General features: G+C 31.8%; 2 protein-coding genes across 2 annotated transcripts; one reads left to right on the forward strand and one right to left on the reverse strand.

Annotated features, from left to right (window-relative positions):
* Positions 1-5,789: 5,789 nt before the first annotated feature.
* Positions 5,790-6,685, forward strand: LOC106690664 (uncharacterized). Its single transcript, XM_014436173.1, has one exon. The coding sequence runs from the start codon at positions 5,790-5,792 to the stop codon at positions 6,540-6,542; it is 753 nt and encodes a 250-aa protein (XP_014291659.1). The 3' UTR covers positions 6,543-6,685.
* Positions 6,686-15,782: 9,097 nt separating this feature from the next.
* Positions 15,783-16,511, reverse strand: LOC106690666 (uncharacterized). Its single transcript, XM_014436174.1, has one exon. The coding sequence runs from the start codon at positions 16,509-16,511 to the stop codon at positions 15,783-15,785; it is 729 nt and encodes a 242-aa protein (XP_014291660.1).
* Positions 16,512-17,151: the final 640 nt, after the last annotated feature.

The following is a 17,151-nucleotide window of genomic DNA, read 5'->3' on the forward strand; positions in this document are numbered from 1 at the left end:
ATAAATAAGGTAGGGCAGATGCAATAACTATAGAGGCATAGCTTTTCTTAGGGTTTATAAAAAAAAAGATTTTTATGCCTGATCGTATTTTTTCCTAGAGGTTAATGCTGAAGCAATTGTAAAACCTAACATCGAATCGTACCATCCATTTGTGGATTTCAGAGAGGTGGATTACCACGGAATTTCATGCAGCTTATTAAAGTGACGCCCAGACATACAACAAGCAGAGTGAATACTGAAGACAAATTCTCCTGGGATTTTGATGCATGAAATGGCCTTAGAAAGTGTGATCCATTGTTTAAACTTGCGACGGGCGCGCTTCCAAAAGTAAGACTTCATAGCCTCTCAAAATGATACAGTTGCTAGAAACTCACAATGTTTTTGTACTTCAATGATTAATATCAATTGTATGTGTAAGAAGCATTTAATTTCAACAAAAATGAGATTTCTTAATTTAAGTAAAAGGAGATAAAAAATCATTTTCTGAGAAAATCTTAAACAAATTATTTTTCGCGGAAAATATCTTTGAAAATGATTAGAGCAATTAGTTAGCTCAAAGAAACACGAACTAATAAGTTATTAAAATAAGTAGTAACCATTGTAAACGTTCCGAATCAGAATAACTACTACTATTTCAATTAAACTTGATTAGTTATCGTTGATCATTAATCAGATACAATGATTTGTTTTAAGGGCCAATGAACTGTTACTTCTCTATAAATTTAAACGATATAAGAAATAGAAAAATTATTAAATAATAAAATCTTAATCTATTAGCCTTATACTTTATATTGCCGTTCTTCAGCTCATATTGCTTCAACGCATATTTTCTTTGCATGTAAGAATGCAAGTACTTGTTGTAGGTCTTACTTTTTGGGGGGAGGGAGGCGCCAAACTAATCGTCGTCAATATTTAATAATAATTTTGAATTAGTGAAAAATCACACAATTTGATACAAACAACTGTCTCTAAACAAACCAAAATACCAGCCAGAGTCAGGACGGAATATTAAAAGTCAAAAAAGTAGTGTGGAGAAGGAAGAGCCCCATTCACCGATCATGTGCCTCTAAATTCACCGATAAACTATTTCACATGTATCACGTTCGTCGCATGGTTAATCTGGATTTGGAAATAACTTTGAGAATTATCTCTAAAAACTCCAGCGAAACAATTATGAATAGAGCGACACAGCACATGGTTTCTGCAGATGATGTTGTTATCAACGATAGAAAACTCACATCATTTTCTATAACCTTTCAAGGATTCCAGGATTCCGCGAATAAACTTGGCCTTGCAGCAGAGGAGACAAAATATATGAAATCTTCCAGAGATGGAAAGCCAAATTACATTGCAGCATGTGACCACGATCTTGATAGTGTGGAGAATTTCAAGTATTTAGGATCAGTTAAACAGCAAGAAAGCATTATATTGTGCAGCAAATATAATGTTCAGATCTGTAGCATAGCTCACCAACTATATGAAGAATGTGTTATTTCATATCATAAACGATTTCATCGAAAATTCCTAAATACAATATAAACAGAGAAAAAATTAAATTGAAGAGCTTATATTGCATGTTAAGACAAATTAGTATTTATAAAAGGACGATGGAAATTAATTCACTAAACCGTTTTCAAATTACCTTGACCTTTAGTAAAATACTGGCTTAGGAACCTTTGCAAAATATTTCCAATGGAAGATAATTCCAAATAAAAATCATGAAATTGTTTCAGCTTACAGTCTAGCTTCTTCTCAGATGTCAAAACAATCCGCAGATCATTTTCTTCCATGCTTTTCCAGTGGCATAATTAGCTCCTTCAGTAGGACTCGAATGCCTTCGATGGCTTATAAAGGACACCAGGTTTGGACTGTCTAGCCGCCTGACATTGAGACACCAAAGGCAATAACCTTTCTCCACAACCTTTTAAAGAAATTATTTTCACATTCTCTTGCAATGTCGGTAAGGAGAAAATAACCTTCAACATTATTATTTTAAACATAGCATATGACATTGAAATTCATTCTTAAAAAAAAAATTAACTTCCACATCATATATTTGAAGAAACAAAGACGTAACTGCAATTTTTTTTAATAAAATGTGTTTTGAGAAGTCAACTATATTTGACGTAAACAAGACACATTTTGATTCTTACCTTTTCGATAAGATAGCTCTTTGTTGGTTCGTCGGTCATTGAAAAGTTAACTTTGACATCATCAGTATATAAGGAACAAAAAATTACAAAATAATCATTCCGTCTAAACATTATGAACTATTTAGGATAACAATAACAAAATCACCTTATGTCAAAAAAAAAATTTAGAAAAAATAATTTTAACATTATCTTGGTTTTAAAAAAGAAAAAATTACGAATTTTAGGGTCAAAATGACATGTTTTCTAGTTATGTTCATTTAACTCCTAAATAAGAGGCGGATTTGCAAAAACAAAGTCCTATCGATAACAATATTTTGGTTTTCTGTATAATTTGTATCATATACTTTGCTGGACATCATTTTTCAAACTTTCAAAGTGGGTTCAGAAAGCTTGTTGAATTACTGCTTACATCTTTATTTCCCCAAAGGTGTGATATTCAAGTCATACTACCTAATTTCATGCAAATAAAGTTTATCTTCGAAATAAGAATACATTGATGTTATGCATATGAAATTGTACAATACTGGATTGAAATTAAATGATTATTTGAAAAAAAAATACAGATCTTACAATTTATTTTATATGACTTACGTGTAAAATAAAAGGAAATAGAAGTTTTTTTTTAAAATATTTATTTATTGCTATTTAGAACTGTACATTATAATACATTTAGTAAATCTGATCTCAATTAAATTGGAGTGTTACAGGCGTGTAGAGAAACTACACATTGGCAAAATCTAATGATGTTTTACATTAGCAGGTCTCGTGGCCATCTTCTTTTCAGGCACCTCGGAGGTTTGTCAGGAAAGGAAGATGATGCAAGATTAGAAATTAGGGGGTTTGAGTGGTTAGTGAGTTTATAATGGAAGGAGAGATATCTGGTTCGGGCTAGATCGGTTACATTTGGAACATTATGGTCTTTATGTATTATTTTATTTGTGACAAAGTAAGGAGCATTGAGGATTTTACGAAGGATTTTGGATTGTAAGGATTGGATAGAAAGGAATTCGAAGGTTTAGTGGAGCCCTAAAACTCAACTTCATATCTCCAGATTGGCCTTAATACAGTCAAATAGATCAGTCTTTTCTAATGTGTTGGAAGTTTAGACCGTTTGTCTAGCAAGTTCTGTATTAGCCGAAATCGACGTGCAGTCTTGTGTGAGAATTCCAGGTTAATCGTTATTCCAGATGTAGTCTAGAGTAGTGGATCTGTTCCACAGGGGTAAGAGTAACATTATTAAATGAAACTATAGGGCAGTCGGTAGGTTTACGACGAAGAGTAAAGGTGATTTGATGGGATTTCTTGGAATTTATCTTAATCCACCAATTATGACACCATTCTTCGGGGGCTGTGATATGGGATTGGAGAGTTTGGGATACAATTAATGGGTTATTATTAACTGCGAGCACACATGTTTCATCGGCATACGTGGTGAGGATAGTGTTAGGATTGGTTGGAATGTCTTGATGTCTATTCCCTGAGAAAAGAGGGATGACTAGGAACCATTGTGGTTTACTTGGAATAATCTATCGATGAGAAAGGAACGAATGATGAGAAAGAATGTAGGAGGTAGGAATTTACGAAGTTTGTAAAGCAGTCCCGGGTGCCAGACTCGATCAAAAGCATGTTCTACATTGAAAAAGACTTCCGAGCAGTACATTCCGCGCTCCATAGAAGACGAGACTACGTCCACCACACTATGGCATTGCTGGATAGTGGAGTGGGATGTTCGGAATCCAAACTGGTGATCAGGAATTATATGATTGGAATCTAGTATGGGTTATAGGCGTTATAAAATGAGTTTTTCGAGGATTTTTGCGTATGAATTTTTGCCCATAATTGGTAATAGAGAGATAAGACGGTAGGAGGATGGGTATTCTGGCGGCTTTTGGAGCTTAGGTATCATTTTAACTATTGATAATTTCCATGGAAATAGAAGTAAAATTAATCATTATAAAATGGACACACTTGAACGTTTCTACACAACAACGATATTTATTTTCATTCAATACATTTTTATTATTATTATTGCAAATCCAATAATTAATCTCTTATCAGGATCTCAATTCATTTTGTTTCTCCAGGGCCATAAGTCCTCGCAGTTTCTTTTCATATCTATTCACAAGAACCTTTAAAGTTTGGACTTGTCATTTCAAGAACACTATTTTTGTTTTAAAACATTTATTATTTTAATGCTTATAAGTATCCTTTAGTGGAGGACCTAATAAGTTGAGGAAATGCTCCGAAACTGGACCCCCACTTAGTTTTCCACTTAATAATTTCTAAAAAGAGGAATAACATTAGTTTGAAAAACCGTAAAAAATATCTAAATAATATATCTAGTTTTGAGTTTCTTTAAAAAAGAAAAAAAAAGTTTGAGCAATTAAATATTTTCCTTTTGCAACTAATTATAATTTACTAAGAATATGAAACTCTGCACTCAACCTGGACTCCCCTTAGAGCCATAATTTTAGCCCTTAATTACGTAAATTATGTTAGCGTCAACAAAGAAGCTCGTTATTAATTCGTTAATATTAAAATTAATATTTAAAAATAGACAGCATTAATCATACTCTTTTTAAATATTATTTTTTATTAGCTTGGTTTTATTTAGTATCAGGTTATCTAATATATGTAAGACACATTTGAAAAAATAATAGTGCAAGTTTGAATTAATTTATACAAAATCTAAAGTATATTAAAGAAAAATTAAGATTCATGTTTCAAAAGATTTAAGAGCTAAAAACCTTGTCTTCTAAGATAGTAATTTATTGCAAAATTTTGATTCAACATTAGAAATACTAACACTGAAAAAAAATTTTTAGAATATACAGTATAATTAGCTCAATTAGAGGTAACAATAATTAATTAGTTGAACAGATAAGTTAAATTCAGTTAATAAATAATTTATATTTTAAATATAACTTTGTAGCAACTGTTGTTTTTCTATCTTACCTGCTTCTTTAGTATCCTGTAATAACACTCTAAGAAGACATCCTCATGCCCCTCCAAGAGCTCGTTACAGTCGCCGAAAACAGGACCTGTTCCTCTTCGGTACACTTTTAATGGTCGTTTTCAAGGGACAAAGAGTTGTAAGGAAGAACGTGCCTAGGCTAGAAGGAGCCAATCGGCCACTTTCAATATAATCACAGGCCCCGAGGGCGAGTTGCCTTTTATTCCTCGGATAATTTGATGACTCTAGAGCCAGGGGGGCGAAGTCCCCAGGGCCCCCTCGTTAGCGGCTCTTCGTTAGTCAGCCCGGCCTCCGGCTCTTTACCCAATTATTAGGCCCCTCTCTAGGCTCTCTTACATATTTTGGCGTTCCGCTATTTGGAAATAGTAATTTTTCTGTTTTATTTTTAAATGTAAAACGGATATCAAGTGCAGACATATGAATTTAATATGTAGATACAACAATAAATTATAGTTTGATGATAATATAATTAATAATAATAAGTCCATTAATCAAAATCATATTCACGGTCGAGATCCCTCACTAGAGCAGGACATATCCAGAAGTCACAGAGCGGTGTTGCCTGGTCACGCAGTTACGACTCAGGATTACTTAATACATTATCCGTATATATACCTGCCGCACCTGCTGTCAGGTTACAGTAGCTCAGTGCACTCGTTAGCATGTACATCCTCGCTTCTTTTCTAAACCTTAGCTTAGTCGTGGCAGTTCTAGCAGGATACCACGAACACTATCCGGTAAAAACAGAGATTATCACCAAAGAGGTACACGTCCCTTATCCAGTCAAGGTAGAGAAGCACATACCAGTTCCTGTTAAGGTGAAAGTAGAGAGACCGGTACCTTATCATGTACCAAAACCGTACCCAGTGAAGATAGTCAAGAAAGTGCATGTTCCAATTACTGTCAAAGTACCTAAACCTTATCCAGTCTACAAGGAAGTAAAAGTACCCGTAAAAGTGCCAGTCGACCGACCAGTTCCCGTCCACGTTCCGAAACCCGTGCCTGTTTACATCGAGAAGAAGGTACCCGTAAAGGTAGAGAAGAAGGTTCACGTACCTGTAAAACAAATCGTCGAAATACCGAAGCCATACCACGTACCATACACTGTCGAGAAGAAAGTACCTTACATAGTAGAGAAAAAAGTACAAGTCAAGATCGAAGTCCCAGTCAAGAAGCCGTACCCAGTTGAAGTACCAAAGCCATATCCAGTGACCGTCGAGAAAAAAGTTCCCTATATTGTCGAGAAAAAAGTACCATATCCTGTAAAAGTTCCTGAGTATGTAAAAGTACCGGTACCTGTGTACGTCCACAAAGAGGAGAACAAATATGAAGGCTCCTCGGACTGGCAAGGGTCGTCCTGGGGTTCAGAACATGAAGAGAACCACGAAGAACCGTCACTCCACGATAGTTTTTAGTTCCTTCAAAGGACAATAGTGAGTTATTTTGTTAATCTGTAACTTTGATGTTAATGACCCAGGTTTTTAATAAACCTGAAAATAAATAGATAAATTTGTTTGATACATTTTCGTATTGAACAGTTATTTGTATATTATGTATAATAAATGTTTCTGTTATCAAAATCTTACAATATTTCATAACCCCACTGTCCTTGTATTTCATTTATGTCTTGTATTGAAATTGTTAATAATTTCCTTGTCTATTTAGTATGTTTCTGTATTGGTTCAGGAATATATTAATATATCTGTTCGTTGATTTGATTATTGTATACATAATCACTATTTGAATAATCTTTACATCGTAATTCAATTAGAGTGAACTTACTCCTAATTGGAAACTAACATTTGCTTTATGTCGTGAAAGAAACTCATTCAGCTTTCTTTTAACTTTCTTAGGTGTTATCTGACATCTGGATAGTTTCTCACATTGAGAATAATGCAGTTAATTTGGGATTATTATGTCGTCATAAAATATTTTTAAGCGGAACCGTATGTATTTATTAACGAAACAAAAGTTTAAATTTTAATCTCACAGATAATAGCACTGGATAGTTGCCTATTAACAATTTAATTCTGCCAGATGAAGTCAATAGGATAAGTAGTTCTTAGAGTATCATTAATTTAATTATCCTTGTTTTGCATAAATTTATATAAGGAGTTTAAATTCAGAGGAAAATCGTTAGTAAATTTTTTAACAATTCTGAGCAAATTTACGAAGCATAATCAAGTAAAAAAAATTAATAAATAGAAAAAAATTGTAACAAGTCACAATCTTAATAAATTTTTCAATTATATTTCATCCTCAAAAATTTACTTTATCGTCTTGCAAAAGGGTAAATAAGTCATTTTAATATGTATAAAATAGGAAATTTTATTTCATCGTAACCTCTAAACAAACCTTACAGATGCATTCATTTGATTCCTCAAACAGTATTGGACTTAATTCAATAATTCTCGTAAAACATCCTGTTTCTCAGAGTGCACTTAAATCACTCTGATTTCCTGAAACATTTGTTCTAAATTAATAGGTATGTAGTATATATTTAGATAAAGATGTTATGTAACTGATAGAAAAATAAATTACCATTTATAAAGTTAGAGTGCTACCAATGGGTAGGATCTCTACACGCCTGTAACACTCCAATTTAACTTAGATCAGATTTACTAAATGTATTATAATGTACAGTTGTAAATAGCAATAAATAAATATTAAAAAGAAAAACATTTATAAAGAAATAAAAATTGTACTAGAGTACTACCATAATCCTTTCAGTAATAGTCACTTAAACTCGTAATGCGCTAACCGCAATTAAAAACAATTGGAAGATATTAACTGGAAAAAAAAAATATGGAACTTTTGAATAAGGCTGCACAAAATATATCGTAATTTGGATTCCTTTCTATTACTGCTGCAAATGCAAGGCCGATTGTTCTGCCGAAGCCTTGGTTTTGAATCTGACATCTTTAATGGTGAGTCGGAAGAATAATCGGAAACGTTCTACGGTTATGTAAATTAAAAAAGAGAAAGTGTTTAAAAATGGATGTAGTTCCCGAAAGTCCAGGAAACAGGAAATATTTTTGTGTTGCTTATGCATTGGAAACTGCGGCTTTATAGCATGGCTACCTTCTGCATAATCTAAAACCTCCCAGCTGTGAAATATGTGGATTAACGAGAACTTTGAAATGTCTATTCCAAGATAATACTAAATAATTTATTAAATTTAAAATATGAATAAAAGCTGATAGTGCGGCAGTCACCATCAAAAATTAATAAACTGCTAGACTTCAAAAATATGCAATTTCTGATGGACATGAATTCTTAAATATTTTACCCCATACAACTTCAACCATCCTTTATTATTTATAGGATGACATTTCGAACTTATGCCTATTTTCAAATCGATTCCTTATGGTAATGTATTCAGCATTTGTCTGTAATTTAAATTTGATTGTAATAAATAGATTTTTTTGTTCATACAAGTTATTTTGAAGGGCCTCTGCCTCAGGATAATATTATTTTTGTTTTCTATTCGATATATACTCGTGAGGAAAGTACTTACGCATGGAATAGATTTGATTGATAAATGAACATTTGTTTGAATCACTATTGATACTTAAAAGATGATTGGTTTTGAAAGGTTTTTTAATTTTTCAGTAATTATAATATATATTAACAGCAAGAATTAGGCAGGATAACTCAAAATATCAACCTTAAGGAGTAGCCAAATAACTTAGTAAGACAAATAATTGGTCCATAGCTTTTTGGCAGAAACGAAACCCAACACTCCATCTGGCAGAAAGAATCACTTTGGCTATTTCTACACTTAAAATGATTCCGATAATGAAGCCTGAAATTCAGAACCCACCTTGGACTCTAAGACAACCAGTAACAATGCTACCTACATCTGTCACTTATGCAAAAAAATAAGACCACATCTGTCAAGTAGAAAGAACGGTTGTCGCGTCTTCTAGAAAATATACCGGATTATTTTTTAATATACACTGATGGTTCCAAATCCGAAAGCTCGACCGCCTCATCTTTCGTCACTCACGATTAAAACCACAAATATAAATAACATAAGTTATGCTCAGTATACACCGCCGAACTCCACGCGATAGCATCAGCCCTCCATTTTTGCATTTCAATAATTCAGAAGACTATAGTAATAATCTCAGATTCGTTGAGCTCTCTAAAAAGTTTGAGAAACATGTACCCCGAACATCCACTCATCATAAGAATTCAATATTTTCTTCTAAAATTATCACAGCAAGGTAAATCCATTATTTTCATATGGGCTCCAAGCCACATTAGCATTGTTGGTAACGAGCTCGCAGACAAAGCTGCCAGAGAGGCACTCACGCTCCCTAGCCGAGGCACCACCGTTCTTACCCCATCAGAACTCAGTACACCCCTTAAATTATAAATATTAGAAAATGGCAGGCCAAATGGGATGAAAGCTCTCCCAGTAAATTAAAAGAAATAAAACGATCAGTAAAACCATGGTCGACATCCTACCGCAGAGCCGCAAGGAGGAGGCTGCTCTGGCCCGCTTGAGAATAGGTCATACTCTCCTCACGCACTCTCACCAGATCAGAAAACTGCCACCTCCAACTTGCAAATATTGTCAGTCCATTCTTACAATTAGACATATTTTTGAAGAGTGTACTCACTATTTACCAACAATAAACATGATAGGACTGACTTATTTATTTATTTTTTTTTTACTTTTATCATGCCATAGGCGTTGATGACCAGAGGGCTTTACGCCTTCAAGCAACAAACAACAACAACAACAAATAATTGGTCCGATGAAGAAAGGGAAACTAAATTATTATTCTTTAGGTTAAGTGAAAATAAAAAAATAAAACCTGAGCACTGTCCAGGTCAGTTATTTAAATATTAGAAAACTTTTAATCAATCCATTCTTTGATTCTATCTTATGATAATGTAATTTTTCGTGTGTTTCATTTCGGCGCATTCTCAGAGAATGAGCAGGATTTAAGTTACAATAGCTCAAAATTGAGTACTTGACAATAGTTGCCCGATTAATCCCATGGTTGGAAACCATGATGTTTTTGACATCTAGATCTTTTTTCATTAACTTCCTCCATGACATTCGAGGGACTCATTTATACTTTAACATCGCTATTGTATTCCAATTATAAAACTCTTAAAATATATATTAAAAAAAATAATAATGAGTAGTACAGCATTGTGAAGAACCAAATATAATTTATTACAATCAAATAGAAGAAGGCAAATCTAATTTTATTAGTTGATTAGTATACCCAAGTAGTTTGGATGGAAGCATAGATAAAGGATCCATACACATTGATTGACTGTTGGTCTGATTTACATGTATCAATTAACACCTGCTTTTAGGTGAATTGGTCCATATTTGTGATGAAAACAAGTGTTTAATTTTTTTTTCTGTGATGGTTTGTGATAGTAGGCATCTATGCCAAAATTCAAAATACAAAAGTTATCCAAAAAAATGGACCAGTTATATTTGAAAAATAAAATGTAACCGTCAAAAACTAAAAATAGGGATGAACGCGCAACTGAGGTCACTAGTTTTTGTTAGTTTGTGGCTCGTAAGTGTTAAAAAGTGATCTCTTGATGCAGTAAATAAATAAATTATTTATTTTTTTATTTTAATATTTATTTATTGCTATTTACAACTGTACATTATAATACATTTAGTAAATCTGATCTAAGTTAATTTGAAGGGTTACAGGCGTGTAGAGAAACTACCTATTGGTAGCACTCTAATGACATAAAATAAATTAAAAACCATTTTTATTATCGTTCGTTAAATATGAATATTAAACCTGAATCTGTAGTGACAAGGAATATTCGCAAAAAATCGACTAATTTTCCCTTTTAATTGAAAAGTATGTATAATTGTGAAAACGTCGCTTAATTAAACCTTTTTTTTTGTTTTAAGTAGTTTTTATCAGTTTTTAGTTGGAAGTTCTTAGCCTGCGTGGGTTTTTGTCTAGCAAGCTTGGGGTTGAGGTTAAGATGGACCGAAAAAATACGGGTTGAGGGGAAGCTCTTTTACTGCATAGTAAATGCATTTGAAGAAGGGGCTGAGGAAATTAGATATTTTGGATAAGAGGTAGTGTTGTGTGTTAGTCTGATGTTGTCGGGGAACACCAGGTTTGTTGTGTAAAGTAGTTTCAGGCGTGATTAGGTTGTTCCTGATATACAATGGAAGGCTGGTATCTAGTAGAAGTGTAAATGTTATACGTTTGGATTTATTTGAGGTAAATCATTTTTTTTTACCACCATTAAATTTATGAAGGTATTTATTAAAATAAATAAGACCAATGCATGATTGAATGTCGAAACATGCTTATGACTCTGAACGAAATGGTATTAAAAAAAAATTTCATTCTGACTTTTATTTTCTAGTTTTTATTTTCATTGAAATATTTCACATTCCAATATTAGTAGTTAGAACTTATTTAGTACATTGAACGAACATAGACTGAATTGGAGATTCGATATGGCTACAAGATTATAGTGTTCAATATGTGTAAGCTAAGATTAAATTTGCAACAAATTGATCTAAGCCACTGTTCTGTTCATGCATTACTTATCAATTAGGAAGGGTTTACGTTGAATCAACACTTTAAAATTAAATTGTTTTATTTTTATATTGTTGCGAAATTTGAATCAACTATTACTTCGACAATTACATTCCTTTAATTATCAATTAAAGTTAAATAGATTTGATTTCAGCATTTATAATTTCCATCGTACGACCAATATTTTCCTCATATTTGGTCAAAACGGTACCTAAATTTTAAAATTTCACTTTTTAGAAAATATGATCAATTTTCGATGTGATGTAACCTCGGAATTATTTGCTCACAAAGAGATCCATTTGAACTCAAATTGTAGAAACTTTAGTTAACATAAGATAAAACCAGTGATTGAATGTATTTTTTTTTTATAAGAGATACTTTTCCATTTACTTTTTTTATAAATATATAAAAATGCACTCGGACTCTTTGTTATGTAAAGATTCAGTTTTAACACTCTATTTAGAACCATTGTAAAACTGACTGCTACAAGAAGCCAATTTTTGACGCCGTTTTCCTAAGAGTACCTCCGTGGGGCAGATATCGATGCTTTAGCTCCTTTCATTAAAATAAATTAGTTCATCATAAATATGTAATTCACGAAATGTATTACATCTACTTTTACTGAACATTTTTTGTACTATTACTGAACAGTCTGCTTCGCATTTTACACTCTGTTTTTTGTCGTGATCTCCTTTATTATAATATGCATATTATTACAGGGGTATATATGTTAGATTTTTATATTTATATTTAGATTTTATACTTTTTTTTTTCTAAACCTGCTTGTGTTTTTGTCTAGGGTGCGTGGGATTCAGGTAAAGATGGACCAAAAAAAAAAAAAAAAAACGGGTTGAGGGAAAGCTCTTTTATGGCATAGGAAATTCATTTGAAGAGGGGTTGGAGGAAATAAGATATTTTGGATAAGAGGTTGTGTTGTGTGTTAGTCTGATGGTATCGGGGCACACTCGTTTTTATTTAAGTTTTGGAAAACGAGAGTAAAGTAGTTTCAGGTGTGATTAGGTTGTTGCTGATATACAATGGAAGGCTGGAAGAAGTGTAAATGTTATACGTCAGCATTTATTGGAGGCAAATAAAGTTGTTGTTTTTTTAGACCTTCATGTGTAATTAAATTTAGCAAAGCATTTATAAAAATAAATAAGACCAGTATGTGATTGAATGTCGAATCAGGTTTATTACACTGAATGGTATTAAAAACTAAATTCATTCTGACTTTTTTTTATATTCATTAAAATATTTCACATTAGAATATTAGTAGTTAAAGCTTATTACATTGAACGAACTTTATTATTCCATAACATTTTTATGAATTTTATAGTCGTGACCTGTGTTTTCGTGTATCACGTTACAATTCTCAAGTATGACAACATGGAACTACGTAATCCACGCAGCTTGCAACACAGATATAATTGCATAGGAAGATGTGCACCGTTACACTATCCCTAGTGTACAAGTGGCACATGTAACCTTCCTGGCGTCATTTAATTATGCATAGCTCTTGTCTCCTCTTGGAGCCAATTGATTACTAACGCAACCACCTCCTCGCCTGCGGGGGCATGCATATTCACCCAACTTCTCACAGCCCAATCAGCTTTGTATAATTCCTGTTCTACAATGTAGACTCAACCTCTTATGTCCCGAGTATGGAAAATAATAAATATTCTTTTTGGTAGGCCCGGAACTGTTTACTCTTATATTGTTACTCTTATATCTGCTGGCATATTCCGTATCTGAAAAAATAGTTTTTATTTCTAAGCGTAACAGGTAAATTATTATTACCGATTATATGAAAATGTGATGTAGAAAGAAGAATGTGAGAGGGGTAAAAGGTAGATATGTTTTTTTTTTTTTTTTTTGTTTTCTTTTCAACATAATAGAAATAAATGATAATATGAATTAATCAGAAAATAGTCATACAATAACATAGAAATAGTAATATAAGGTGGAGTAATAATAAGTAAAGAAAACAAAAAAATACCCGTTAGATGGGAATGTAAACAAAGACCTCTCAAATAACATTTAAACAATTCATAGTTGGCGTTATTTAAAAAATGGAGAGGAATGAGAGGGAGGGATTACAAAAATTGAGTTGAGTATAAATATTTCTTATAAATAAATTTATAATCCAAAATATAAAAATGAAATAAAATGAAAATAAATACATAACAATATATAAAATAAATATTACAAAAAAAAAATTAAATTTAAATATTATGAGGATACTAACAATATAAAGGGAAAAGTGTAAAAAGAATGTAAAGGAAATTAAATATAATGGTAGATAACATAATTATTATAAAGAAACTGAGATAATGATAATATAAAATTTTCGGTATAGTAATATAAACAAAGTCATGACAAAATATTTTAATTGAAACAATGCAAAGTTTTAGTATAATCTGAAAGGCATTGAAAAACTGTCCAAAAATGATGAAATAAGTACTACATTAGAAAGATTAATTACAATAAAAAAAATAAGTACTAAATTATAGGTATTGAAATTTGGAGAATGAGATACAGAGTTAAATAAATTAGCAAAAAAAGTAAAGATGTAAAGTTATTAAAATATGCAAAGTAATCAAAATAAGATTCAAAGTAACCTTAGGACCAAAACAAAAAAAAAAAAAAAAATACTATGACGCAATACAACACAAAATACTACATTGTAATGACGAGTGGCCAGGATAAAGCAAGAGAGTATACTGGAATATATGATAAATTACATATGAAAGAATATAAACATACAAAATAATAAAAATGATAACTAAAAAGGGTAAAACCATTTGATAAATAAGATTGTTCGGTGATGATAATAGAATCAGAGATGATATGAGAATAAAGACAACAATAGAGAAATATACATGGAAATGAATATATTTATACAACCTAAAGTTATTGTTTTTAAAATTAAATTTAAATTTTTTTATTAAGTTTAAAATATATAGCTTTGAGAAATTCAGTTTTAATCAATTATGTGGCCAGGTTAATTATTTAAATTGATGATTTTTTAATACAATTATTATGTCTCCTCATTTAATTAAATGATTAGATGTAAGTTTATCATTTTTTTAATGTATTGTGTTTAGTAGTATAGTTAATATTTCTTTTTCTTTAATTTATAATTATCTTTATCCTACATATTATTATATTTAATTCTTTTTTTTAAAATACCTCTGTTTTATATTTGTATATTTTTTATATCACTCTTTTGCTCAGACATTAACTCTACACTTGCATCTTTTTATTGTATTCCTGCTAAGGACCTACAACATAAGTCTTAACGTTGGTAGAAAATAAATAAGTAGTTATTACTATTTTTCTTTCTTCATGACCATAGACCATAGACTTGACCATCAAATTAACTTAAAGATATGTTACACTAATGTTCCTTGCCAACTTTTAGAATGATACATTATAATTTATGTATCATTCTAAAAGCTTTTAGAAATTTTAATATGTACTTTTTAAAAATTAAATACCGTAATAAATTTTTATTACCATTATAATTATAACCAAATATTTTGATTGCATTTATAATATCAGCCTAGTGAATTCCAACCAATTATCTGTTTCATAGTTTACTATAATCTTATTGGTTTTGTGTTGTGTATCCCTTATCATAAACGTTTACTTCTTGTTCTCTGCATACAACTTAATATTTTAGCTTTATCACAATTAAATTTGTGTATATTTACATAATTAAATTTTAAACCTAGGGAGCATATTGTAGCTAATTCTAAGTAAGTTTCCTTGGATCGTTTGCTTTATAACTCAGTTTAACCAGTTATCGTATCTTATTAAAGTTTTATAGTAGATTTGAGTTTAATATTTTTTCATGTAACGGATTTCAGAAATTTCAGTTGGTACCACTGGATCTTATATTATTACCTACTGAAATAATAAGAAAAAAATATATATTACCTGTACTGTTTAATGATTCAACTGTTATAGATGAAGAGTCAAGTGAATAAAGAAAACAGACACAATGGGTGTTCACATTTATTTATGACAATTATAATCTTAATATTAGAACAATATTTACAAATATATACATATATGAATCGAATTGCGCAATTTAAATAAATTTTATGTTACTGCATGGTTTCCTGAGTTTATTTGGACATATTTGACAGAATCATCAGAAGTTTTTTCTTTTTCATTGACGGGTACGGACACCTCGATGTATTGAGGTACTTTGACTTCATACGGTATTCTCTTCTCAACAATATAAGGTACTTTCTTCTCTACGATGATGCGATAAGGTTTGTTCACTTCCACGGGATATGGCTTCTCTACCGGTACTTCAATTTTTACAGGCACCTTTATATTCACTATATAAGGCTCCTTTTTAAAGATTGGCACCGGTACATGGAAAGGTTTTGGGAACTCTATGTACTTTTTCACTGGGTAAGGAACTTTCTTCTCCAGGATAAAAGGCACCTTTTTCTCTACGTAAACTGGAACTGGTTGTAGCAGAGGATACGGCTTGCGACGCTCAACAATTACTTTGAGTGGTATCTTGACTTCTTTGTAAATCGGAAACGGTTTGGCTACCGGTACTTTTATCGGCCCTGGTATAGTCTTCTCAACTTTAACGGGATATGGCTTTTGGACGTAGTAAGGAACAGGCCTTTCAATGGGCACATGCACAGGAACTGGAACTTCCTTCTCCACGTGGACTGGGTATGGAACCGGTTCTTCTTTTGTTACGATCTGTGATACGTCTGCGTTGTGATTTTGGTCCGTGGTGACGTGAACTTCGAAACTCATACATGCCACTATCAGGCCACAAGATATTGAAATCGCAAGGTACATCACACCGGATAAGAAACAGATCTGATCAAAGAGAATAACCAGCCAACGTTATATATGCTTTCATCATTTAGTGGGGATATTGCATGATGGTAGAAAGGAATCCATGATCACGTGGACGATTCAGTCCATAAATATCGAGGAAGTATTAGCTTTCAGATCGCCATGCAGGAATGACTCTGTAATTGTTAGTGCGTTTTCTTCCTAGCATTATTGATTGTATGTCACGGTACATGGTCATGTTCATCATTTGCATAAATATCATGATATATTAATTAACAATCGTACCTCAAAAGTGAAATCATAGTTGTTAAATCTTTGTTATAGGATAAGGAAGGAGCTTCGTTCACATTAATGATTCCGCTCTTCAACGGAAAATTGACCGTATGACATCAAAATTATATAAATATGGTGTTTCTGTTTATACCGCACATAAGCCTGCGTAAAAAGAACAACATCTTTCACGATTAATTTTATTAAGTTATTGAAACATTCAAATTGATAAATAAATCTAAATCTTTTACCTACACTGTCATTTTCATCACTGTAAATCCATTTTTACCTTAAGATTTATAAAAATATAGCATTTTTTTTTTTATAATTACGGTAAAATATCTGTGATATGGTTCTTTTATATATATCA

The sequence above is a fragment of the Halyomorpha halys genome, unplaced genomic scaffold (assembly GCF_000696795.3).
Source record: "Halyomorpha halys isolate HHAL.00 unplaced genomic scaffold, Hhal_1.1 Scaffold1800.1, whole genome shotgun sequence".
Taxonomy (NCBI): Eukaryota; Metazoa; Arthropoda; class Insecta; order Hemiptera; family Pentatomidae; genus Halyomorpha; species Halyomorpha halys.

What these genes read in the sequence shown, in the direction of transcription:
- LOC106690664 (XM_014436173.1), top strand. Translation starts at nt 5,790, where the DNA reads ATGTACATCCTCGCTTCTTTTCTAAACCTTAGCTTAGTCGTGGCAGTT.
- LOC106690666 (XM_014436174.1), bottom strand. Translation starts at nt 16,511, where the DNA reads ATGTACCTTGCGATTTCAATATCTTGTGGCCTGATAGTGGCATGTATG.